At 42.2% G+C, this 26777-nt stretch overlaps 3 protein-coding genes across 3 annotated transcripts in view; 1 reads left to right on the top strand and 2 right to left on the bottom strand.

Moving 5' to 3' along the window:
- Nucleotides 1-149: 149 nt before the first annotated feature.
- On the bottom strand, nt 150-6068 carry LOC308410537 (ATP-dependent (S)-NAD(P)H-hydrate dehydratase-like). Its single transcript, XM_080903929.1, has 11 exons — nt 4936-6068; nt 4383-4823; nt 4041-4191; nt 3900-3945; nt 3715-3803; nt 2807-2915; nt 2538-2588; nt 2343-2447; nt 2119-2239; nt 1881-2004; nt 150-618 (listed from the first exon to the last, which is right to left on the bottom strand). Exons 1-11 carry the CDS (start codon nt 5447-5449, stop codon nt 468-470), a joined length of 1902 nt encoding a protein of 633 aa, XP_080760055.1. The 5' UTR covers nt 5450-6068; the 3' UTR covers nt 150-467.
- Nucleotides 6069-6162: 94 nt separating this feature from the next.
- Nucleotides 6163-14097, top strand: rab20 (RAB20, member RAS oncogene family). Its single transcript, XM_080903932.1, has 3 exons — nt 6163-6537; nt 7824-8312; nt 12903-14097. Exons 2-3 carry the CDS (start codon nt 8123-8125, stop codon nt 13493-13495), a joined length of 783 nt encoding a protein of 260 aa, XP_080760058.1. The 5' UTR covers nt 6163-6537; nt 7824-8122; the 3' UTR covers nt 13496-14097.
- Nucleotides 14098-14189: 92 nt separating this feature from the next.
- col4a2 (collagen, type IV, alpha 2) overlaps nt 14190-26777 on the bottom strand; it is a 62377-nt gene continuing 49789 nt past the window's right edge. The window contains exons 24-48 of the mRNA XM_080903925.1: nt 26633-26739; nt 26284-26467; nt 25838-25882; nt 25475-25549; nt 25291-25389; nt 24635-24856; nt 24391-24552; nt 24137-24307; nt 23885-24028; nt 23679-23804; nt 23409-23590; nt 20758-20821; nt 20578-20652; nt 20369-20476; nt 20164-20271; nt 20009-20080; nt 19526-19651; nt 19317-19433; nt 19041-19202; nt 17721-17819; nt 17463-17609; nt 17261-17377; nt 16799-16990; nt 16023-16309; nt 14190-15412 (exon numbers count right to left, since the gene is read on the bottom strand). Of these exons, the coding sequence (XP_080760051.1) occupies nt 15158-15412; nt 16023-16309; nt 16799-16990; nt 17261-17377; nt 17463-17609; nt 17721-17819; nt 19041-19202; nt 19317-19433; nt 19526-19651; nt 20009-20080; nt 20164-20271; nt 20369-20476; nt 20578-20652; nt 20758-20821; nt 23409-23590; nt 23679-23804; nt 23885-24028; nt 24137-24307; nt 24391-24552; nt 24635-24856; nt 25291-25389; nt 25475-25549; nt 25838-25882; nt 26284-26467; nt 26633-26739 (3446 nt within the window). The 3' untranslated portion in view covers nt 14190-15157. The remainder of the gene's footprint in view (nt 15413-16022; nt 16310-16798; nt 16991-17260; nt 17378-17462; nt 17610-17720; nt 17820-19040; nt 19203-19316; nt 19434-19525; nt 19652-20008; nt 20081-20163; nt 20272-20368; nt 20477-20577; nt 20653-20757; nt 20822-23408; nt 23591-23678; nt 23805-23884; nt 24029-24136; nt 24308-24390; nt 24553-24634; nt 24857-25290; nt 25390-25474; nt 25550-25837; nt 25883-26283; nt 26468-26632; nt 26740-26777) is intronic.

Genomic DNA, 26777 nt, shown 5'->3' with positions numbered 1-26777 from the left:
ACTTTGTTGTCCAGCAGGTATCGGTTTTCATGGACTTTACAAGTTAATATTCCCCACTGACTCTATAAAAGTCACGTTTTCTGCAGTCACTCACCCAGTAATACTTCCATGATGGCTTTTAAGAACTTTGTCGAAACAAACAAACAAAATCACATTTATAATTTATTTCAAAACGTATACAGGTTTCTGGTTTAGTGTGAGCCCATTCATCCTAATGTCTCAGTCTCTTTGGTGGGCTTGGTGAAGGCATTCATTATTCAACTAGTGGTTTTCTTTTTGTTACTTTTCCATTAAACACAACACAAACAACATGTCAGTGTGTATATTTTGCACCAAATTTCGATTCCGGGTTCAAATCAGTCATTAAAATTCAGCTAAAGAAGAACATTTCTTTCAATCCCAAAAAGGTTACGTTAGGAGCGTAAAATTTATTCTCTTTTTACAACTGTTTGCATCGCTGACTGTTTTTAGCTTTCGAACAGCTTTTTGAAGGCTGAGCTGATCTCCTGGATCATGTCTGACGTGGTGGTGGACCTGCCGTGCCGCTGGAATGCTTGACTGTTGCACTGCCTGGTGAGTGAACAAGCACCAAATGCAGCAACCACTGATGGATTCATACTATAGGGGAGCAAAGGGAAAGAAGAAGGGGGGAAAAAAAAAGAGAATATACATCCAAATAAAGTGAACACGTACATTTCTCTGTGCAACATCACACTTTATGCATTCATTACATAGGAAAAGCCAAAAAATCATCGAGAGAAGTGGTTAGAACGTTTGGTGATAATTTTTATACACTCTCAGCATGTAAATCAGTGCACTCTGTAGGTAATGTGTGTGTAAATATATTTAAAAAAAACTATTTTTTATCCATTGAGCCCTGAAAAGCTTGGCCTATACATTCATTCAAACATAGCTCACTCCTTGGCGGCCGCTTATCGGGGCCTGGAACCTGGGGCTCGCTCGGTCCACTTCGGAGGTGGGGTGCCCCCGGCCTCTCGGCCTGGGGCTCGGTCACTCAGGCACAGCTGGCTGCCGGTGGAGCTCACGGGCGCGTCACTGCAACTCCCCCTAGCTTCTGCTCCGCGGCTGCTGAGTGAACCCTCATCTGGGACTCTCCTCAGCTCTTACTGGGACAGTGGCGCGGCTGCCCCTCTGTTGGTCTTCCTTGGTCTCTTGTGTTCTGGGGGCCTCTGGATATCTGGAGTTTTGATCTCCTCCATACCTGCTTCATACCCTGGAGGACGGGGCTGTGGCCCCTCCACACTCCCTAGCAGATCGTTACATGGAGAAACCTTTGGAATACAAGCACGCTGATCCACACAGGTATGCACACGGGTGTTCACTGCTCGTAGACTTAAATTACACCTTTCTTGGCCGCTACTTCGAAGCACAACTGTCCTGCGTGCTGCACAACAACATTGAATATTTAGTATTTACTGCTGTTTACTCTTAGCTAGATTAATGCGATGGTGTTGTGTTTAGTATGTTGCTTTGTTTTTTTTGTTTTTTTGCTTGTTTTCTATTCTTCTCTCAACAGGTGATCCAGGAGATTTTTACTTTTTTTTCTCCCCCCCTTTCTCACTGTCCCTCTCCCCTTCTGTTTTTCCTTTCCTTCCTCTTTCTTTTCCTATCCCTCACGCATGTCTGTCCCGTCTGTAACATCTGAAAATAAAATATAATAAATAATAAAAACAAAGATCGACCAAATGGACCAATACGGCAATGCCACGATGATCCATTTGGCAAAGTAAATCCATTGGGTATCCTTGTTGGTCTTCAGACAACAATTCTGATGGCTAAAGAACCAAATGGGACAGGCAAAAAAAAAAAAAAAAAAAAAAAAAAAAACATAGCACAAAAAGCAAAAATCATGCCTTCACCTTCTGATCATTCCTGCTGTGGAAGCAGCATGGGCCCAGTGTGCCAGCACTCCCATAGATCCAGAAAGGAGATCCCCCTGTCCACCGCATCGTCTCCCGCTGCCTTCTAAATTGCATGAGTACACTACAAACAGCAGCACACGACACAGCGTCACAAAAGGAGCTCCGAAGCATCTGAGAATAAACAGAGTGAACGATCAGCCGGAAGAAATTAAAGCACGTTCTGTTTGATGCCAACCTTTGCTGCCATCTGTGATGAAATCCTGCTCCCCCTTCAGCACCAAGGTGAGGTTGCCCATAGCTACACTGAGCTGCATGACGCTCCGCTGATAATCACTGCTGTCCATGGGCTCATGGTGCTAATGCACACAGACAACGTAAAAAGACACACATCAGCATAGAAGATCACATGTTATTTGCTGTCAACTAGTGAGTGGGACTGAAATGTGCCAAGAAACTTACCAATGCCTCATACAATCGAGTGAATTCCATGAAGTTAGGCGTAAGGATGCCCTTCTGGTACCCTTGGATAACAGATGGTTGCTGTGTAACCAGCCATAATCCATCCTGTTAAGAATGATCACACACACTATGTATGACTTAGCAAATGAAACACCTTCCGCTCCACATCTGGGACTTTATTTTATCAAGACTTACTGCATCAATGACTATGGGGATATCTCTTGCTTTCGACTTCTCAATGACCTCCTGAAATAGAGAGAGAGAGAGAGCACAGGGTCTGTCTTTAATAAGCCTTCCGTTGGGGTGGGGGGAAAAAAAGAAGAAGTAATTTATCAGCCACCAGTAACACTTGTGCTATAACAAGTGCTAGCAATAAGACTAGTCTGCCATGCTTATGCAGAAGTATCTAGCAGAGTAGCCGAGACTGTGTTAAGCGCAAGGAAGAATGAATGTGCTCCACGTGCCTTTGCTGTTTTCAATAATAAGTCTTCTCTTCCTAAGCCTGGTCCCACCACAAGTCCGTGTAGTCTTGGAAGCCATTTTTCTATTTCTTCCACTGCGTTAGGACTGTCCCTTCATTCACACACATACACACAGATTGTCAGACATGCTGGAATGCACAATTAATCCCAAATTTTCCAATTAGTTTGCAAGGAAAACACACACACACACACAAAGTGAAGACTGATAACACTGTAACGGGTCTCTGAAGTGAGCAAACACAAATAGAAAGCAGTCGATGTTAATGTTTTCTGTAAGTGCCTCTTGTAGAGAAATGAGCCTTTTAACATTTTTTTGCTATAACAAGCTAATAATGGCTTTCTAAGAGCACACTGGCACAGGCTCACCAAACTGAAACGCAGTCATTAATGTTACTGTAAGGTTCCCAAGCCGCTCCAGCCACGACAAGTAAGCGTGAGCTGTGAAGGTTTGTACTGTCACACTGACAGAATACCCAGAATTATGACACTACCTGTTCATGATCTGACAAATGTCAGAAATTTAAATATTTAGGACAGTGATTACAGAATCATTGTGAGAAAGCAGCGTGTTAATTATAACACGCAACGTTTAATACAACGGAGTAGAGTGATGATAGTGAAATGCAGAATTTGGCTCCAAATAACATTACAACTCACAACAAAAAAAGAAAACGTGCGCAACTATTTATTTTGAAAATCTTATGCCTCGCCACAAAGCCTGGGTAAACTTTGATGTTTTTGCTTGCAATAACACACTGTGTAACATTTGTGAATGCATCCAAATACCAGTGCATAATGCTAATAAATACACACCATTGCACTCTCAATGATCCAACTGCTACCAGCTACTTCAAATACTACAGAAAGATTATTATTGGCTCTGTACTTACAGAACTGGATGGACTATGAGCTCAGGGCTGTATGATTTGATTACAACTGCAGCATCTTTGGTGCAGAACACGTGAGACAAGTCAGCCCCCTGGAGATGAGAAAAAAAATGTATATACAATATAAAATTAGAAAAAAAAATTAAAAAATGAATGGACAAAATTGATAGTCAAGCTTTACTGCCTACCACTTTTAAAGCAGAGATGGCAGCAAAGTAAGGAGCTCCAGTGTAGCTTTAGAGATTAGAGATGAAGAGAAATTAGGGCAAATGTTCCACTGAATTTGTTTTTTTCTTTTAAATCATGCAGGAATCTTTTATGCAACATACTCTTGACATCCTCCAATGATCCCAATACGTCCATCTTGTCCCTTGTGTTTTTTGGATGTCAGCGGAGGGACTATGTTCTTTACCAGTGGCAGGATGTCATCCTCCATACCTCTGTGCGACGTGGAGCCCAAACCGTAGAAGCGCTCAAAAACTGAGGAGATAAACAAAGTGAGAGTGTTCAGCGTACGAGCTAGTTTCAAACCACTGTGGTCGACAACAAAAACACACTAACACGATCCAAAATAAGAATAATAACTGAGTGTGATCTTTCACGTTACAGCTAATCTGCCTTCAGGTTTCTCTCCACATCAAGGCTTCACGCGTAGCGCCGGAACTAAATACCTAACGCCTGAGGGTCTGCGCTCAGAAATGGATTCTGCTGTGTGAGAGAGTCTGTCTGGGGCGAAGGGCGTTTGGGATGACCGGAGTGGCCACGTGTATGCGACGGGGAGGTACTGGAAATGACCGGAGCGCGGCCAGGATTCGCCGTCTTGGACGGAGCGGATGCTGAGCCGGAGGAGGAGATGCTGGCGAACATCTGGCCAAGCATCTGAAGCATCTGCAGTTCCCGGGCATGCTCAGCTTCCCGGCGCCGGTCTTCTGCTTGCAAGCGCTGCTCCTCCATCCGGTAGAAGTTGTCCTCGGCTTGGGCGCTCTGCTCCAGGAACTGCTCCATCAGCTTCTCCATGGGGAAATTGGCGCGTCGCTTCCTGGGCCGTTTGGGCGCTCTGGCTGACAAACAGCTGGCCGACTGGCTGCTGTTAGGCGGCTTCGCACAAGTCCCTGAAGTGGAGAAGGGTGTGACATTATGTTAGCACACATACTCGAGTCACACTCGAGGCACTGAAACATGATAAAGCCACGAAAAAGTGATAGTGGATAAGGTTGGACTCACCATTATTCCCCACTGTCACTTTAACCGGAATGGGGATGGGAACAGTTGGGTATTCCAACTTGACTTCAGTCTCAGCGGGATAAGGACACTCCCCTGTGCTCTCAGAGTAAGCATCCTGAGCATCTTCCCCATCCTCCTCCGGGCCATCGACGGCCTCCTCTCCTCCCGCACCGCTGTCTATAAACTCCTGGGCGTCCAGACTCGGCCGGTTACTCAAAATCCTCTCCATGGTGTCATAAAACTTGCAGATCTTGTGATACTGCCCATTATTCCGCAGATTGCCCTCCTTCGCCAACAAGTACTGCCTCTTGAGGCTCTTGATCCGCACCCTACACTGCTCGGGCGTCCTTTCAAACCCCATGGCTCCCAGCCTCCGGGAGACGTCGCGGTACACGAAGCTGTTTCGGAAGTTTCCATCCAGCGCCGCCTGGATGTCCTGCTCTCCCCAGATGTTCAGCAGCGTCCTCGTCTCCACGTCCGACCAGAGGAAGCCCCGCGTTGTGTTCGCTTGCATAGCTGATCCAAAACAGGCCGTCTCCCGGCGTAACCTCCACCCCCGGGGAATAAGTTGATTGGAGATGTTGACACTGCGGATTATGACGGCCGTTTGCTCTGGGTCTCTGCGCTCAGCCGCATCAATGCCGCGGACCACCGTCAGCCCAAACAACGACAAACGGCCATTTCGCTAGCTCAGAAGGACCAGCCGGGGTAATAATTTTGGTCTTAAACTTGAAGATCATCACAACGTGTGCAGGTCAAACTATTTGTTAGCTAGCTAAAAGCCTAGCCTTCTGTGTTTATCTCATTCGTGTCGTCAAAATGCGTAGCTCTGGGATAAACCGACAGGAGATCGGCTACAAGAGCCGTTTTCAAGCGGTAACACTACATCGAGTAAATGTCCAAACTGACCTCTGATCAGTCCTTTGAGGTTAACTTCACCTTTCTCCGCCTGGTCCCCCGCCCCGCGAACGCATTTCTGCGGGGTCCTAGAGACCCACCTCACCTCAACAACGAGCCAAACTGTCAGCTGCTCGGCCAACACGGAGAGCACTGGACGACTCTAACGGCTCACCTAACGTTACAGTCTAAAGCTAAGTTTTAATGAAGTAAAACTTTGAGATAACGTCAGTCTCTTTTACCTTTCTCGTTTAAACAGGCCGAGGCGGCGATAAGCGACAGTGCAACTGGGATCGAGCAAAAAGCGAGCGCTTGAATCTGTTGAGGCATGCTCTCATTGTTTGTCTGACTGCAGTCACCCACTCTCGGAGCTTTATCACGGGCTGCACAGCCCTCTGTGGCACTCAGCTGTCCTTACCTAAACTGGAGCTGCGCTTCAACGCCGACAAGTGAACGCAAGTTAGCCTGATCATGAGGCGCCCTATAACCCAGCGCAGTACTACAGGAAGCGTGTGATGCCTTTAAAGGCTGCTCGGACACTCCTACATCCAAGTGGGCTGAGGGTGAAATCTGCTGTCGACGAGCCATCAAACCGGAAGCAGGTTTAAGCATGCGCTGCTTCAGCAGGGCCGGATTCTGAGACAACAAGCCCTCCTCCATAATAAAATGAAGAACACATCAAAATACACACAGAAGAGTAATAAGGTGCAGATGTTTTTAAGTTTATTTGCAGTTTTCATCTATTTGTGCTGATTTTAAGTTTTTTTTTTCAGCCATATTGCAAGTATAACCGTCTGTTTGCCTCTGTTTTTAGAAGTTTTGTATTTTTTAATACTCATTATTCAACCCCTCTGCCATAAAGAACTCTTCAGGAGGTCAGTCCTACTATGCACTATGAAAGTGTAGAGGTGGTAACAGGCGAACACACGTGAACTGTCAGGCACGAGATTCCATACACACATAATTTTAGAAGCATGTCAAAAAAAATATTTTACGTAGAAAGTGTAGCCTATTTTTATTTATCAAGTCTTCATTTAAATTAAATTAAAATATTTTGTAACTGTAACTGTTTATCTAACTTTCTTCTAGTTATTGTTATATTTATTGTGAATAGATCACATGTTTCGATCGAAGCAGAAACATGATTGTTGAATATTTTTTACTTTCTTACAAATATCAGTCTACATTTTAGGCAGGCCATTGGCATAAAGTGAATGAATATTTATTTCTCAGCTAATAATTATAATCATCATCATCATCATCATCATCATCATCATCATCATCATCATCATCATCATCATGTTTTTGGTCCAGATTTTAAAGACCACATTGGCATTTTTTAGCCATTTGTCTCAGCCTGACAACAAAAAAATATTTTTTAATCCTCCAAACTAACAGAAAAACACAATTAAGCGACACGTATACCACTAAGAGAGCGTAAAATCCCAGAAGAATGTGTGTTATGCTTAGTTTGAAAACTAATACCCGCCCACCGACTAATTACAAATCGGAATTATAGACAGTTTTACTTTTCTCCCTGGGTTTTGTCTGGTAGGCATAAAACAACTTCAGGCTTGACCACTCAAATCACACTTAAGCCTTGGAGACTGCTACTAACACCACACTAAAGGCATAAATATAACCATAAGGAATGCTTTGAGGAGAGGTATATTATGTAATATTTGCTGTCAGTGCATTTTAATGAAAGAAGAAGAAGAAAATCAGACAGGGGTCTTTGTAGTTTCAATGCAACTCTGTCCCTTTTTTTTGTCATTGTGTGGAAAATTGTCCTACTCAAAAGGCTGCCCTCAATCTTTTTTAATAATACCAATATTGACTAAGTAGTTTTTATTTATGATTATTTCCCAGCAGCATATACAGCCTATACACTTAAACTTATTTGACTTAGGCACAGTTATTATTATTATTATTATTATTATTATTATTATTATTATTATTATTATTATTATTTTGTTCCCACTGTCCACTAGAGGCCGCTCACGTCCTCCACCTGGAAGACACGGTTCAGAGCAAATTCTCCTCGTTGGTCTGCGGCTCGTCATCTACTTCCTGTTTTACCTCAGTGACTTTTTGAAGTTCGGACTTGGACAGCAGATTTGAGAATGAGCTAACACCGGATAGACACGTTATCAGAAGTGAACTTTCGTTCAGAAAATGACGTTTGTCAGAGGAATTCGCGACCAGCCTGCGGTGTTTTTCACGAGTTAGAGCGCGTCTTCGCTCCGAGCGTCAGAGAAATAAAATAGCGGGACCCGAACAAGCCAGCGTCATGCCCGAGGTGTCGAAGATGAAGAGGCCTGACGTCAAGGTTGTTCTCCTGGGAGACATGAACGTGGGGAAGACGTCGCTGCTCCACAGGTACATGGAGAGGAAGTTCAAAGAGACCGTCAGCACCGTCGGAGGGGCATTTTTCCTCAAACAATGGGGACCTTACAATATCTCAATATGGGACACAGCTGGTAATCCATCCTTTACTCTACCCTCTTTCCCCAATGTTTACTCTAGACTCTTAACGTGCCTTCTTCCGGTGGTTCAGTGCCTTTGTTTACCTGATAAGGAATGATCCGTTCATCTGAGGTAATCACTGCCATGTGACCTCTCTGTCTGTTCAGACGGCCTAAGCTTTTAGTCTGACTTTTATTCGCTTTAGTCACTTTTTAAAAATATTTCCAGAGTCGATCTTATCGTAAAAGCTGACCGAGTTCCTCAAAAATAAGCATGGTATTTATTGATCTGTGGGTAGATAGGAAATAAGTGGAGTTTTCATTTGGTCTGCATGGAAAAAAGTCCGTTTCACTTCCCCTTCAAGGGACTACTTTAATATTTAAAGAAAATACGACTTTTAAGTGACATATTAAAGAGATTTCTACCATTTAAAAAAAAAAAAAAAGTCAAGATAAGGAGTATTTCATGTTACAGTACAATCATGATGCGTTACTCACTATTATGATGTTATCACAATACTGCACTGTAAGCATGATGTATTAAAAGCGACACCAGGATATCTTTGCAGTTAGTTGGGCTCAAGGGAGAAAAATGCTTCGGGGAAAAAAAAAACTAAAAGTAGGGATTAATTTCTCATTTATTCATTTATTTGAGAATCTCAACCACGAGGAATCCTGAAGAAGTAACTTTCGTATATATGGTCCCACCAACATCAGAAACACGGACATCTGTTCTGGGTATTATGCAGTATTAACGGTAATTGTGACATAAAGATCTGTCAGTCAGCTATTCTGGAAAACAAACCAGTTTTTCGTCTTTCTTTCTTTTTGATAAGTGGGCTTTCAAAGAGCAAGAGAATATCAGTTTTAGTTTGTTATCATCACAGGTAATGGCAGATATTTTAGTCATGAAGAATCAAAAGTGTATTAATAATGAATGTAACTGATTAAAGTAACACACAAAAACTCCCCCACAAAAAACAACTTCTCTCTTTAAAACTCAAAGGTGCTGCCAGAAAATCACCCACTATGCAGACAAACACCCCCTGGACAAACCCCACATGTTTTTACATGCTGGCCTTTGTCCTAATTTACCGAAAATGCTCCATTTCTTAAATCAGTTCCCATGTTCACCTCCTTTGTGCTGAACAAGGAAAGAAGCATGTTTTGTCTTGACTTGTGTTGCTCAATTTGTGCAAGTGTGACCCGATAGAGAAATATCATCTGGGTACTTCTGCAGAAATGGTCACATGTATTTGTACGAGGCTTCAGAAAATACAACCACTGCTTTTCTGATTTGGTGGAAAAGTGTGAATAAATTTGGAGCCCCTAAAACTAGACTGTGTGTGTTCAATTGTGCTTTGGGCTCCAGTGCTTAGGGTATTTTTCTTTATTTTTTTTAATAGTAATGTTTTACCAGAAAATTAAACTTTACATTTTATATGAAGAATGTCAAACTTATTTTACATTGATTTTAGCTGGGCAAGACCAGTGAAACTCCCTTTTCTGTCAGTGTAAAGAAGTTTAAGTTTACATTACTGAGCTATTTTAACATAAGAACAAGAACTGTGATTTTTTTTTTTTTTTTTTTTGGGGGGGGGGGGGGAATTCTCAGTTTTTCTGTTTGATTAAAAAATGCTGCTTTGGGCTTAAATTATAAGAAATAAATGTGTGAAATTATAGAAAAAACTCCATTAGCTCAGTGTGCAGACTAATGGACACTGTAATTAGAAAATTAGAAAAAATTTTGTTAATTGATAATTTATTTTTTTAACGCAACATGAAAATATGAAATTAGTATAGTAAATATTGAAAAAAAAAACCTATAGCTTTCTAGTATTTCATTGTTTATCTATTACTTACTTCCATTGGTGTAGTATGAATCGTCATGGGAACGTCTTTTCTTTACAGTAGGAAAAGCTGAAAAAAGAATTCTAAAGTCTACAATTTATGTCATCCTTCAAAATTTCAAAAGCCGTTCAATAGGCCACATTGGAGTGTTTTGCAGGCTGATTCTGGACCTTGAGCCTTATGTTTGGCACCCCTGTTTTACATGTTATGTGTCTGAAATTGTTCACTTATTGGACAAACAGCCACTGAAGTTTTGATTTGAAATCAAAAGGAAAGTTTTTATTGTGACTCTGTAACCTGAAAATGAAAGTATTATTAGTACAACTCCAACAGTTTTCCTGCTGACTAAACTAAAATGATTACTGATTGAGTTAAATGTAGGTCAGTCATTATATTTCTGTCTGTGCAGTGAAATATAGGTCAGTTCTTCAGTTATTTGTCCTTTAATAATGCACCAAGTGAATAACGCCCTTCATTATAGAGGGTTTCTCATAGGCAGAGCCAGCTTGTTTTTTCTCTGTGATATTGAATATTGTGTCACAGTGTATTCAGATAAACTCATTTGGCCTTTTCTGTTGGTCGTGACAGGAACAATCCAGTAACTGCTGGTGAATAAGCTCGGTGCTGACTGTATTCAAGTGTTGTGTAAACAAGAATTAGGGCAAACCTTCTTAGGCAAATATGTACTTCACAGAAATGGAGCTGGTGAACCATCGAGATAAGGAAAGTCTGGCCATGTCACCAGTGAGCCATTTCCTGGCTGTGTTCCCCAACTCCACAACCTCTGTGTCAAGTCCCTGTTGAGTGCAGTTAGCGCTGAGTCGTTTCAGTTGTTGCCGATATTTCGGTATACACCACAAAGCTGTGATAGTGTGGAAGTCTTGAGTGCTGTTGTTCTTATTTTTGTTAATCCGTGAAACTCTAAGCTGGTTGCTTCTTTACTAGTCTTTTCAGTTACATTCTGTTGTGCGGGCCTTCATGCTGTCGGGCCTCTTCCTCTTAAAAGTCACATGATGAAGTTATGACAGGAGGAATTGAGTCCCCGTGCTTTAACATGTCTTTTCCAAAGTTACATGTAGCAGTATTTTCCCAGAGAAGCAGGGGAGCTGAGTAAGTTGTTGTACATTCCTGCCATTTGAGCTGACGAAATAAAAAAGAAATTTCTTTATTTGTCAATGAGAAGGGGGGTGAAAAAAAAGTACCGTTTGCTGCTTTTCTTTTTCATATATGAGTCTGTCATCAGTATCTTTAAATGATGGCTAGGGAAAACAAACTAATAAATCATCAATCACTTGATAAAAAACACAGCAGATGCATAAATACTGCTTCCAGGTTTTGTATAGCAAAGTAAGCACACTAACAAAACAGCTTTGCTATAAATCTGTCTTTGTGAGGGTTAGCATGTTCAGTTATTTCCTGGAATGGATTGACAAAGGCTGCAAAGCACGGTGGTTAACACTTTCACCTCAAAGCAACAGCAAGGAGGTCTGCATGTTCTCACCGTGTCTGCGTGGGCGGTTTTTTAGCCCCGCGGTCAACATGCGACTTGTCCAGGATCTACCCTGCGCTCTCGCCTGTGATAGCTGGGATGGGCTCAAGCCTCACTGTGACCCTGAACTGGATAAGCAGAAAAGATGGATGAATGGGTTTGATTGGGGCACTTCCTGTTCTTGATGGTAACTTTTAAGGCAGTAGATTGTGGTGGTGTTGAAGTGCAGCATTTGCCTTCAGCAGCATTACATTCCAGACCGTTTAAATCATCCACCCACTCCTGTCAGTTGACTGATTGGCATTCTAATATAAAACGACTGTTTGTGAATGGAAAACCACACACACACACACACACACACACACACACACACACACACACACACACACACACACACACACACACACACACACACACACACACACACACACACACAAAAACTGGTCTCAGCGATCTTTTTAAGAGGAGTTTGGGATTAATACCTTTGTCAAACATTGAACTTACGACGCAGCCTGGCTTTGGTTGCCTTGTCATATTCCATCTTATACAAACATATTTTTTATGTCGAAGTACTGCAGAACCACACTGTTTAGCTCGGGTGTCATCTGTTTACTTTCCCCCCTCACTTGTTTACAACTATCAGAGGGAGAGAGAGGGGGCTGCAGTTATCCTTGAACCACTAACTGCCGTTCTGCCATAACAAAATAAGAATAATATGTTCAATCAAATATTAATTATGCAAGTTCATTGATGTTTAAACATCTAGTTACGTACATCTTACTAGTCTCTAGTAATGAAGTTAAATTCAGTTTTATTTATATAGCGCCAAATCCCAACAGTCGCCTCAAGTTTCATTATATCCTAAGGTAAAGACTCAACAATAATATGAAGAAAACCACAACAATTAGTCGACCTCCTGCCCTTAAATTGTGGGTTAGGCTAGAAGGAAATATGAAAAGCTGCAACATGCAACAACAACAAACATCCCAAAATATCTCAGTGCACTCACTTGTAAAACAGTGCCCCCTGGTGGGGAAGGTTTTTGTTAAAGTCTGTAGAGGTTAAAGTGCACTGGATTCACACAATGCGCCCTTTCAAGCATTCTGCATATTTCAATAACAAAGATTGTTTCTGTTTTCAAACTGCTGACTGTCACACAATGTCTTTCCGTTGCTCGTACAGAAAATCTTTTTTCCTTTTTTTAAAAAAATGAGTGCTCGTGGTGAGTCGGTACTCACTCTTTTGACCTGCCTTTGTCTCCTCAGGCCGGGAACAGTTCCACGGTCTGGGATCCATGTACTGTCGAGGTGCAGCCGCAGTCATCCTCACTTACGACGTCACCAACTGGCAGAGCCTAGCTGAGCTGGAGGAGCGCTTCCTGTCCCTGACTGACACCGCTAACCATGACTGCATCTACGCCTTAGTGGGAAACAAGGCGGATCTCACAGACTCCAAAGCCCAGCTATGCCACGACTCAGATGGCCTAGTCAAGGACCGAACTGAGTGCAACCAGGAGTGCGAGGTGCTGTCTGGTTGTCCCACGCCGCCGGCCTCCCCTACATCCCTACCTGGCGTGATGCTTCGCAAGCAGGTGATCAATGAGGATGCAGTGGCTCTTTATGGGAGAATACTGCGCTATAAGGGCCTGGAGGAAAAGAACAGCTTGCCAGCAGAGAAGATGTGCTTCGAGACGAGTGCCAAGACCGGCTATAACGTGGACACCCTGTTTGAGACGCTGTTTGATCTGGTGCTGCCTTCCATTCTAAGGAAGAGGCAAGAGAATCAGAAATCTCCTACTGTGGATCTAGAGGAATGCAGGATGGTCGGCAGCAAGAAGGGAAGATCTGGCTGCTGTTAGGGGCCAAAGAGAGGTGAGGAAGAGGAGGCGGAGGCCACCTGTAGGCTCATTTTTAACCAAAGGCAATCACCAGGATAGTCTGATGACCAAATGCATACTGTGATGGTACTTTTCCTTTCTTTTTTCTTTTTTTCCCCCTCTTGCCTTAACTGAGACCAAACCGTGTTAATGACCTCTTGGTAAAACACAAATCTACACTTCTGATGCTGTGAAGATCATAGTGTCCAGAGAGATTTTTCCCATGTTTCTTTGTAAGGAAGGGACATAAAATGCACGGCGCATTATCACTCTTTGTTTCTGAAACTTTCCACTTTAATGACTCGAACTGCACTAATAGCCCAAACGTGCTCGTGAGGACAGACATCACTGCCGTTTGTCAGCGTTTCGCCACCAGAATTTCACGCACATGTAACAGCACTAATTAGTTAGGCTGCACGTTGCACTGTTTATGATGAATTTTAAGGTTTTATTAATCAGACTTTAAAGTTCTGTCACTGTTGAAACTGATCTTTATATTTTATCTGCACTTTTTGGAACTTTTCGATGAGTGTATTTAAAAATAAATAAATAAATAAAAATACAGGTGTTCGAATTTTTAAGCATTCTGTCGTAATAAAGATTTTTTTATTTTGCACTTTGCAGTCTGCTTTGTGAGATTCAGAAGGACAATGACACACAAGTGTAACAAACAACATTTAATCTTTCCGATCCGATGAAATAATCATGTTATAAAAACACTATAATTATATTACAATTATATCAGATGTTGTCAGTATTTTTCTGGTCTAATAATTATTTCTTAAGAAGTGCATGTAGATGAAATAGAATCTTTTCTAAATTCTGTGAAACGCTCCTATCTAACAAAGGGTCAGTGACAGGAGCAAGGATCGGCTATGGTCAGACCTCTGTGTTTACATTCTGTCCTGATGGCGTAATCCAGAGGCTAAAAGTGTAAAGGAAAATGATGTAAGTAGTACTAGATTGGATATACATTTAAAAAACTTGCAGGGATGGGGTCAAGTTCATTCAGATAGTAAAAACGGTATCAGTGCATTGTACGAACGCGTCAGGAAAAGTTACGTGGCTCTGCAGAAGTTGACAAAAGCAAGCTAACAGTGCATGGTAATTTTATAAAACTCGGCTTTGTAAGAGTAACTGAAAAGAAGCAGGATAACCCTTTCAAAAGTATCTACAAACACGTGTTCATGAGCTCCAATGAAACCCTTCTCACCTTCATGTGGCTGAAAAGCAGTGTTAGTGTCTTTATGTCGGGCTTTAAATCCTAAACAATAAGAGCATGTAGTTAAACTAAGCATTGCATACATATGTGCATCTTTGGTTCAGCTGTAGTGTATGGTCTCTGATAGTTAACAATGTGTCATAGTAACTGAGGTAATAAGTTAAAAAATGAAGCACCAAACTACATTTAACACAAAGATGATGTTTCTCCACAATACTGCCGTTCTCACCGCCTCTTCTTATTTATCTACAGTGTAACTCAAAGCTCGAGGCATCTCAATCATCAGTCATTGCATATCTGAGCTCTGCAGCTCAGGGAAACAAGTTTCCCCATTGACAGTGATCTACATTTTCTGGATCCCCTGTTATCTGATCGGTTTTAGTATTAGACCGCTGTCAATGTGAAGTCTGCTGTTGAGTCTTTCACAAGTTCTTCATGCAGACCTGGCAACGGCTGATGCGTGACAGGAGCTGGCCTGCTTTTAGCGTCTCTGATGACGGCTCAGAGTGGAACTGCTGATCTATGGAGGTTAGCCAGAAGCTCTGCTTGTTAGCAAAGTAGTGGCAAGTGCCTTTGGCCCCGTTGCACTCGATGAATGGTGTTGTGCGGAAGTCCTCCAGGCACGAACCGGGCGACGACAAGGACTGACCTCCGCCTTCGTTTCCTGCTGCGGTGTGCTGCAAGGACAAAGGTGAAAGGAAATTTTAATCAGGCAGATGAGAAGTCGAGTTGAACAATTGAAAATGTGTTTTCTCTGTCAGCAAATCCAATAATATTAAAATAAAGTCAACCAATACAATTGTTTTGGGGCCAGGGCTGATACTAACACCAGTTACTGGGAAAATAATTATGTGTATTTCTGTAGAAGTAGGACAAGATATACATCAATCTGTTCTGTTAAAAATATTTCCTACATATTCTGACTTTTAATTATAGAATTTAAACATATATTGGAAACTCTGATTTCTTGTCATATGTGAAGAATGGGGCCATAATTCAGAAAATAAACATCCTGCTGCTTTTAATAAGACTTAAAACTAGAAATTCAGACCATGAATGTAACAGAAATATTTACTAAGGTCAAAGTTCACACTTTTCTGCACAATTTGACTTCTTTATGCTGGCTATTAGAAAAAAATGCATGTTGGTTGCAAGATGGTTTAGGAATTGGATTTATGGTTCAGAAAGCCACATGCTACTCTACAACTATGCTACTTCTCTGTCTGCACATTATCCCAGACACACACACTGTAAATCAGACTTCTGGAACCTGAACCTGAAACTCACCATGAGGAAGGAGTAGCCAATCCACAAGCTGCGCCAGCCTGCAGGACACTGTGGGATGGTGATGTCCTGACTGTGCACTGCTATTGCAACTGATGGAGCTTCACACACTGAGCAGCGGCTGATGTATGGTTTTATGCCGCCCTGCTCGACAGGCATCATAGGAAGCGGGGCAGTTGTTGACAGCCAGTAGGATTTGTCATTTCTGCTGGCGTAGTAACAAATGTCTCCTGGATTGCAGTAGAGGAAGGGCATGGTGCTGAACTTTGAGAGGCAGGAGCCTGCCAAACCTTGAAAAAACAGAAAATACAAACACTTTATAAAAATTACAGGAATTTCTGGCTCCTTTGAAGAAAAATGTAAAGAAATTAAATCACTAAATATCACACAAGTGAAAAAAAAAAATCAAGCTATTACATATTATATAAATATATAAATTTACGAACTTGTCATGTATAATAAGAAGATGGTATTTTTTTCTTCTTTGAAAGGTTCTGTCTGTGTGGTACACTTTAAATCTGCTAAATAAAACTATTTAAAGTAATCTGACAGAATCTGTTGGTCAACATTTTAAAAGCAGCCTTAAAATAATCAAGAGGTTCATTTCTATCATGCAACACCATCAGGAAGTTACAAATAGTGAAACATTGCTTCTGCGTGACAGTGACCACAAACATGCAGCCGCAGTTGTAAAGAACAACATTCAGCACAAAGAAGCAAGTAAAACTTTAACACACATTAACACATGTAGAGTAATTTTCACACTTAGGATGACTTACCAAGGTCCTGGTTGTGGGCCTTTTCCTGGCCCTCGAGGTACAGCAAGCTGTAGCCATCCCACAGTTTAGCCATACCCACGGGACACATGGGTATCTGATCGGACTGACTGTGTTTCACCAGCAAGTAACCCACACTGACACTGCGGCCAGGCATGCCAGGTAAACCGGAAATTCCCGGGTTACCGTGGTGACCTAATGAGGAATGAGGAGTTCATTCGGTGGTCTTATAACCTACTGAGGTGATGCATTCACATACTCAGTATACCTGAATCATTCAGTATTTCATATATGGCCTCAAGACCTGTTAACTATCTACTCTATGATATTACGATAATCCAATCAGACATTTGACATTTTTTCACTAAATCAACACTCACACAATGTTATAGTTCGCACCTACTTTAAATCTTTTAATCCAGGTTTTATTAAGCTAATTCCAAAATACCAGAGTATCAGACGCACCTTCCATGCCCTGTAGACCAGGGTGGCCAATTTGTCCACCTTCGCCACGCAATCCAGGGATTCCCGGTCTACCACTGATCCCTGGCATTCCTTTTTGTCCAATGGGTCCCACGAACCCTGTACAGAAACAATATCTATATGTATTAATTGGGCCCGACAATTTTTAGGAATGGTCAACAGCAAAAGTTTTACAATAACTAACCTTGATCTCCAGGAAGACCTTGTGCACCTGGGTCCCCTATATACCCCTTGGGACCTCGGATACCCTGTGGTCCAGGAAGTCCCCTCTCTCCTGGAATTCTGATGGAAACTGGAGGAGGACCCTGGTTTCCTGGAGGCCCAGGAAGACCTGGAAAACAGATCATATAACAGTGAAGACAAAAAGAAAACGAGCATACATGTACCCACACAGGGTATGATACCTAGAGGTCAGTCAGTATATTATGACTCTATAATTAACCTGGAAGTCCAGTGCTTCCTTTTGGACCGACTGGCCCTCTTTGTCCCTTTACACCAGTCTTGCCAGGTAATCCCATGAATCCTTGCTCTCCTTTCATTCCTGTAACAAAAAAAGCAGATGAAATTAATCATCATAATATGCCTTAGCAGGACCGTATGGGGCATCTTTGGCACAATCTTTTTGTAACTTAAGCTTCTTTGTGTGATTTTTAGGTAATTCAACAGTATTTCTTTGACCTAAATTACTAGTAAGAAGTCTACCGTCCCAAAAAACTGATAGTCATGTGAAAAAGAAACTTTTCACAGGAGTGCTGTGAGCACCATTACTGCTTCCATAGGAATTAGGAGGGTAAGTAGCAAATGCACTTGATTAACTGATCACCGGGGAGTGTGACCACCTCTAAAAAGCAGACATTTAGGCAGTTTGCTGGAATGGAGTTTGAGTTAACACAATCTTCCCAGGAGTGGGCATCCCTGCAACTTTATCCTGTTTCAGACTGTGCAATGCTTAGAGAAACTCCAAAAAAACAAGACTACATCTCAGACCTCATTTAGCAAGCTAAATGTTAAAGTTAATGGCAGAATAATTAGAAAAAGACTGCACTAGTATGACTTGTTTGGTTGCCAGAGAAAAATTATTTTCTCTAAGAACATCACCATATGACTTAGGTTTGCAAATTTACCTCTGAATGCACACAAGACTTCCGGAACAATGTCCTTTGGACAGCTAAACCCAAAGTGGAAGTGTTTGGCCATAATGCACGGCACCACATTTGGTGATAACCTAACCCAGCATATCAACAAACACCTCATACCCACTGTTAATCACAGTGGTGGAGGGGTGAGGATTTTGGCTTGTTTTGCAGCCATGACGCCCTGTTACTTTTCAGTCACTGAACTCCTCTGTGTACCAAAGTATTCTAGAGTCCAATGTGATGCCATCCGCCTACCAGCTAAAACTTGGTTGAAAGTGGGACATGCAATAGGACAATATCCCAAGCAAACCAGTAAAGCTACAGCAGAATAACTAAAAAAAAGAAAGAAAAGAATCAAGGTGATAAGTTGGCAACACAAATGGAGAGCTTTGCATTAATGAATACCTGCAAACCTGAATGAACTGAAGCAACGTAAAGAAGAAGGGGCCAAAAGTCATCCACAGCAATGTGTGAGACTGATATAGTTGCACAGACAAAACTGTACTGTTGTGACAAACTCTAGAAATTAAATAATACTGTTGCAATTCCATTAGCTGATTATTTGACCATGTACACTCATGCAGTACTAATTTAAACACAGTTAAATGTTTTAATTTAATCCGTACCTTTCTTCCCAGAAATACCATTTGACCCTATGTATCCAACTGGACCTTGATCTCCTTTAATTCCTTTCCTTCCTGGGAATCCAGGAAAGCCATTTATTCCTGTTACACCCTGCTCTCCTGGGGGAGCGTCCACACCAGAAAGACCTCTGTTTCCAGTGAAACCTGGAAAATACGTCAATACGGGTTAATAAATACAGATAAATTGAAGACAAAGCATCCCAGTGTACTGGTGTGAAATAACAATGGTTTCCTTTCACAAAACTGAATCTTTTTTACCTTGGTATCCTTTAGGTCCAGCAAAGCCAGAGTCCCCAAGGGGTCCCCTTCTGTCTGAGGTCCCACTTAATCCTGGGGGGCCACGGAATCCTGGTGGGCCAGGTTGTCCTTGATCACCTGAATGGATGAAACATGGGATTGTGTCAGCTTTAAGAAAGTTGAATTGTATTACAAATGGGTCTTATTAATGCATGGCGGTAGAGACTAACCATGAGGTCCCTGGAAGCCTTTCGAACCCAGTGCACCTGGAGAACCTGGCTGGTTATTAGGGTCACCGCTGTCTCCCTTCTGTCCTTTAATTCCCGTCTCCCCAGCAGGTCCAGTGATGTTTGGACCTGATGGAAAAAGCCAGGAAATGTGGGGTTACTAAAGTTTTTGCAACACAGAAAAAGCAAGACATATCTTTCATTCTGTTTAGGCTGGATTTAATTGTTGCTTTAATGTCTATGAATACACAACCAATGAAAGACAAAGACACATTTTGATATTATGTTTAGAGTCTAACCCCCAGCTTGTGATGCTATTTTTTGCTATTTTGGATGTTCTTTATCCACTATCCTTTGTGTATCTGAAGTAGTGGTTGACCTTTATTTTGAAATATTAGTGGTATATTCCAGTAGAGGTATTATACTCTATATGTTTTAGGATTGCACACATGGAAAAAATGTCCATGAATTCTTGGAAAATAGTACCTGGTGTTCCAGTGAAACCCTTCTGCCCTTTCAATCCATCTAATCCATCAAGACCTTTTGGGCCAGGAAGACCTGTACACATTTTCATAGTACAGAATAATATTGGAGAAAACAGGCATGTAGTTTGAAGAGAAAGAACAGGACAGTTATCTGACCTTTGACACCCCGGAAGCCAGGAATGCCTGGTTGGCCCTCTTGCCCAGGAGAGCCTGGAAGGCCCTTTTGACCTTGATTACCAGACGTTCCCTTCTGCCCATCCGATCCTATGAAATATATACATGTAAATGCAGTGTCATGCATATATAATATCTAGCATTCAAAACTGTACAATTAAGTGGTCAGTGTGAGTGTGTGTTCTACCTGGAAATCCTGGTAATCCCAGAATGCCTGCCTCTCCCTTCATGCCTTTAATACCTTCAAAGCCAGGTATACCTCTGTCCCCAGTCGTTCCAGTTAGTCCTGTCTGGCCTTTAAGAGGGATATTAAATCATTTAATTTCAGACCATCACTAGTTAACAATTGCTAATCAAAACAAGAAAAGAAGAAATTTGATGAGCTACAGTTTGTACCTGGCTCTCCTATAAATCCATCCTCTCCTCTCAATCCAGGAACTCCAGGAAGGTCTATACGAGGGCCTTTCTCACCTGTGAAATTTATTACAATTTAACACCACATACAAATTTCCCTCATGATCACTATAATCAGTGTTTAAATCTCAGAATGTCTGAAATTAAAGTTCCTGGTTGTACCTCTGTCTCCCTTCCTTCCTGTTTCACCCGATGAGCCATAGGCACCAGGACTCCCTTTAGTTCCCTAAAAAAGTTATATGTGGACAATTAAAAACACATGCGCACACAGGAATGATGTCTGCGAGAAAAGAAACGTGCTGAACATGCAGGTAAAAAAATGAATTTTTACAGACGAAGCTGAAAATATAAATTTAGGATTTAAAGAAGTTCTCAAACCATTCAGGAAGGGAAGATAGAGAAAGAAATTGTAAAGATCAGAGGGTCAAGATACATAACTAGACTTTATCCTGGATCAGTTTATCCTGAATCACTTTACACCTGTTTTTTTATATTGCACTCCAATAGTATCCTTGAGCCTCACTGTCTCTAAATCACACTCAATTATATAAAACTTTTAAACAATATTTTTCTTTGAAAAAGTACTACTTCTATAGGAAGTTTAGGGAACTTTAGCTTTTAGCTGCTAACTGCTCCACTATATCCACCTACTAGAATCTAGCTGCACCTGTCTGCTGTTTAGCACTGATGTGGTGGGAGTGGGGGGTGTTCTGTGGCTACATAGAGCTAAAACACAGACATAGAGCTTGATCGTGTTACTGTGAAGTAAAATCTTTATATACAGGGAGTGCAGAATTATTAGGCAAGTTGTATTTTTGAGGAATAATGTTATTATTGAACAACAACCATGTTCTCAATGAACCCAAAAAACTCATTAATATCAAAGCTGAATGTTTTTGGAAGTAGTTTTTAGTTTGTTTTTAGTTTTAGCTATTTTAGGGGGATATCTGTGTGTGCAGGTGACTATTACTGTGCATAATTATTAGGCAACTTAACAAAAAACAAATATATACCCATTTCAATTATTGATTTTTACCAGTGAAACCAATATAACATCTCCACATTCACAAATATACATTTCTGACATTCAAAACAAAACAAAAACAAATCAGCGACCAATATAGCCACCTTTCTTTGCAAGGACACTCAAAAGCCTGCCATCCATGGATTCTGTCAGTGTTTTGATCTGTTCACCATCAACATTGCGTGCAGCAGCAACCACAGCCTCCCAGACACTGTTCAGAGAGGTGTACTGTTTTCCCTCCTTGTAAATCTCACATTTGATGATGGACCACAGGTTCTCAATGGGGTTCAGATCAGGTGAACAAGGAGGCCATGTCATTAGTTTTTCTTCTTTTATACCCTTTCTTGCCAGCCACGCTGTGGAGTACTTGGACGCGTGTGATGGAGCATTGTCCTGCATGAAAATCATGTTTTTCTTGAAGGATGCAAACTTCTTCCTGTACCACTGCTTGAAGAAGGTGTCTTCCAGAAACTGGCAGTAGGACTGGGAGTTGAGCTTGACTCCATCCTCAACCCGAAAAGGCCCCACAAGCTCATCTTTGATGATACCAGCCCAAACCAGTACTCCACCTCCACCTTGCTGGCGTCTGAGTCGGACTGGAGCTCTCTGCCCTTTACCAATCCAGCCACGGGCCCATCCATCTGGCCCATCAAGACTCACTCTCATTTCATCAGTCCATAAAACCTTAGAAAAACCAGTCTTGAGATATTTCTTGGCCCAGTCTTGACGTTTCAGCTTGTGTGTCTTGTTCAGTGGTGGTCGTCTTTCAGCCTTTCTTACCTTGGCCATGTCTCTGAGTATTGCACACCTTGTGCTTTTGGGCACTCCAGTGATGTTGCAGCTCTGAAATATGGCCAAACTGGTGGCAAGTGGCATCTTGGCAGCTGCACGCTTGACTTTTCTCAGTTCATGGGCAGTTATTTTGCGCCTTGGTTTTTCCACACGCTTCTTGCGACCCTGTTGACTATTTTGAATGAAACGCTTGATTGTTCGATGATCACGCTTCAGAAGCTTTGCAATTTTGAGACTGCTGCATCCCTCTGCAAGATATCTCACTATTTGTGACTTTTCTGAGCCTGTCAAGTCCTTCTTTTGACCCATTTTGCCAAAGGAAAGGACGTTGCCTAATAATTATGCACACCTGATATAGGGTGTTGATGTCATTAGACCACACCCCTTCTCATTACAGAGATGCACATCACCTAATATGCTTCATTGGTAGTAGGCTTTCGAGCCTATACAGCTTGGAGTAAGACAACATGCATGAAGAGGATGATGTGGACAAAATACTCATTTGCCTAATAATTCTGCACTCCCTGTAGGGACTGGCTTCAGCACTACTGATGGTAGGTGCATTGTCTGCTAGCAAATGCTGCTAGCACTAGCCGTGGTGAAAACAGTGCATGATGAGCTGAACGGGCCTTTTACATCACCTGTACACTAGTGCAAGGGGATAATTTTTTTAGAGCCAGGGATGCTAGTATTAAGTCTGCAGTTTCAAACTTTTTTTCACAACTTAGATGAGCGCAGGAAATATAAGCGAGTTTAACAAAAGCATACTTATAGAATGTTCATGTACAGCACTAGCAAAGTGTAAGGTGCACGGGATAGATGTCTCATAGAGATAAAGTTGGACATTCCAATAAGTCAGTTACTTCAGCTGACTTGCTTTAGAGCCTTCCTCAAGTGAGTATTGGAAGACTTCCACATCTTGGTGCTGACTTCTTCACTCAGACCTGGATGTTGCCCCTTGATAACTGAATTACATTCATTTTATTGATAGTTTCACCTTTACACCATGCATTCCCCCGAAACCAGTAATTCCTCGGTTTCCAGTTATCCCTGGCATTCCTTTGATTCCTGGTAGCCCCTGTGGACCTGGATCTCCTTGATATCCTTTCTCATTGCTGGGGTCCCCGGGGAAACCATGGGTTCCCTCCTCCCCCGGCACACCGGGAAAACCCTTAGAGCCTTTGGAAAAGAGTAAGATGTGTTAGGGGTGAGAGAGCAGAGGAACTGAGACAAAAGGAGGAAATGAATTTTGATTTGAGCTTCACACCTCTTGCCCCAATGAAACCTTGATTTCCTACAGGTCCACCCTCTCCCTTGAGTCCTTTCATTTCAACAAGCATCTGTGGAGGAACTTTTGGTTTCTCCCCAGGAGGACCTGTCAGACCACGATCACCTAGCAGACAGTTGTGGTCAGTTGTTGAGTTTTTGTCCAGTTTCAAAACAGCTCAAGGAATCTACAGGTGCCAGTCTCACCTTTTTCTCCACCTTGGCCTTTTATTCCTTTTAGGCCTACTTCACCTTGCAGTCCCGACTCTCCTTTCAGTCCACTGTGGCCCTTCAATCCGAGATCACCACTACGACCCTCAAAACCTGACATGCCATGTGACCCTTTGTATCCTTAAAATGGAGGAACCACAGAACATTTTGACAAATGGTGGGCATGTTCACATAATTTATTTTGTGTTTCTTTATGGTCTTAAGCATTTGATTAATTAAGAAACAAACCCTTCATTCCTGGAACGCCAGGGCGTCCATTTAAACCGGGAAATCCTGGATCACCAGGTGGACCACTCTCTCCGATGACGCCATCATTTCCAAATTCCCCTGGGATACCTTTTAAACCAATAGGTCCTGGAGGACCTGGGTCTCCTTCATTTCCCCTCTCTCCAGTTAAACCTAGACAACAAGACATAAGAGGGATGTCAGACATAAATGTGAAGATTTGTGGAAATGTACACCTGTGTGTATATTCTTCTAACCTGGGTGTCCAACTGCACCATGTAGCCCTCGGGGACCTGTCCTCCCAGGATCACCAGGATAGCCAAAATTGCCATCTGGTCCAGGCTTTCCTTCCTCCCCCAGCAGCCCTGGAGGGCCAACCTTACCCTTTAAGCCAGTCATACCAGGCATGCCACCCATTCCTGGAGAAGTAGATGGATATAAACCATGAATCATACCTATCAAATTAGGGATTTGAAAAAATGAAAAAGAGAAACTGCTTACCTGGATAACCTGGTTCTCCTTGTTCTCCCGATAGGCCTTTAAACCCTCGAAGTCCAGGCAGTCCTGGGTCTCCAGGTGATCCAGGCATTGCATCCAAGATTTCTCCATGAACACCCTTTTCACCCTGTGTTCCATGCCGACCAGACATACCGGATGAGCCGGCGACTCCTAAGGAGCCTTTACTGCCTGGGGTTCCCAAGTCTCCACGAGGGCCTGTAAAACCTGTTTAAAGAACCAACAAAAGAAAATATAGACTAAAGATAATATTTCAACCAACAATTAGAACAGTTCTATCTACAGGACTATTGCACAGTTGGGGCCAGATTTACTAAACGGGGAAAATTAGCATGATGCTACAGTACAATCTCAAAAAAAGGGCTGATGGGAGTGCAAAGGTCTGCAGATGATCTCCTAAAAATGCACAAATTAATAAAGTCATAGCAAGTTCATCAACAGCAACCAACACAATGAACAAAAAGCAGCTCAAATTAGTGGGTCAAAAACCTGATAAGAGAAAAGGTTCAAAGAAACTAAAAGACTGACACTATGCCTCTTAAGGAAGTACCAACAGTAGCCTTTTAACACCAAAAGAAGGTTTTGTGCAAGTGTATACTGTTACTAAAACTGGCCCTTGGGATTTTCTTATCAGTCTTCACCTGGTGGTCCAGGGGGGCCACCAATGCCTTGATCTCCTAATTCTCCTTTCGTTCCCCTTACTCCATAGAAACCCTGTGGTCCTTTTTGGCCAGGAAGACCTGTTGGATTGAGGGTAAAAGAAGGTATCAAAACATAGTTCCCCTGCAAGGAACAAAGCATAGCATCAGGGTCTTGATATTTTACCTTTAACTCCTGATAATCCAGTAGGCCCTGGAAGTCCAGGTGATCCAGGAGGTCCTACAAATGTATCGCAAGGGCCTGAGAAGAAAATAACAAACACGATATTCAGGACAAGATTTTAAATGTGCGTCAAAGTGTTTGGAAAGAACTACTTTGGTGAAGGTGAACTTTTACTGCTGCCCAGCGTGAACGGTTTTGAGAAAGTGACATTATCTTTATCCTTACATTAGCTGGTGTCTGGACACACTGAAATATTTTAAACATTTCATAATTCATCATGCATCCCAAACAAATAACCTAGAAGCAAAGCACAACAGAGTAGTCACAATCGAAGCAATAAGGTGAAAACGTTGTTATGCCAGCTACCTGTTACATCCACCTGTCCTTCTCCTCCTGTCAGACTACAGCCGCCTTTCAGTTGCAAATGAGGGAGAATGAAAGAGAGAGGCATTCGAAATAAGAGTTATTCAAAAGCACAAGCATTATCTCAAACAAGCTCGGCTGCAGCTGGTTTGAGAGATGGAGCTCCTGCAACAAAGAGATAGCACGAGGCAAAGGAAGAAAAGTCAATAAAATGGAAAACAATCTACATGCATCGTCCTCTTTTAAACACCGGCCATTAATCGTCATTCCCATTTGACTTCCTTGCATTAAGTGACAAAAGAGAATATTTTAAAAAAGACAAAATAAAATGTAATATTTAGTAGAGTGAAAATGAGTAAAATGCCTGTAAGGAGACAAAGCCTTAGAGGAGATATATGCAACACCACAAATAAGACAGAATAGAAGTAGGTAAGGAGGCAGCTCATTACCTGGACTGCCTGGTGTTCCTGGACTTCCATCATAGCCAGTGAGACCGTCGTCACCAGGTAAGCCACGCACACCTTTGACACCCTCAAGATTTAGACCTGGTTCTCCGCTCAACCCTACTGCGCCCGGTCGACCAGAAATACCTGGGAAACCTTTGTCCCCACGTTCTCCCCTGGGTCCTTCTCCCTATTTATATGGACCATCACAATCACTGCATTTTAAGATTGTTGGTACTCAAGCGAGGCAAGTAAAGGGAACAAATGAGCAACAAATAGTTTAGGATAAGATGCAAATCACAGAGTAGGAGACTTTTTTAAAGGTAAAGACAATGTGAAATAGTGATGGACTCACTGGAGAACCTCGGTTGCCAGGCAAACCAGCCTGACCGCTTCTGCCTGGAGCCCCAGGTGCTCCTGGCTCACCATCTTTTCCTAAATCTCCTGGGTCACCGTGATGTCCTGTTGGGAATACAAAGACATTGCCAGGCATGCAAACA

Source organism: Rhamphochromis sp. 'chilingali', assembly GCF_963969265.1.
Source record: "Rhamphochromis sp. 'chilingali' genome assembly, chromosome: 14".
NCBI classification, from domain to species: Eukaryota; Metazoa; Chordata; class Actinopteri; order Cichliformes; family Cichlidae; genus Rhamphochromis; species Rhamphochromis sp. 'chilingali'.
This window is presented reverse-complemented; position numbering and strand designations above follow the sequence as displayed.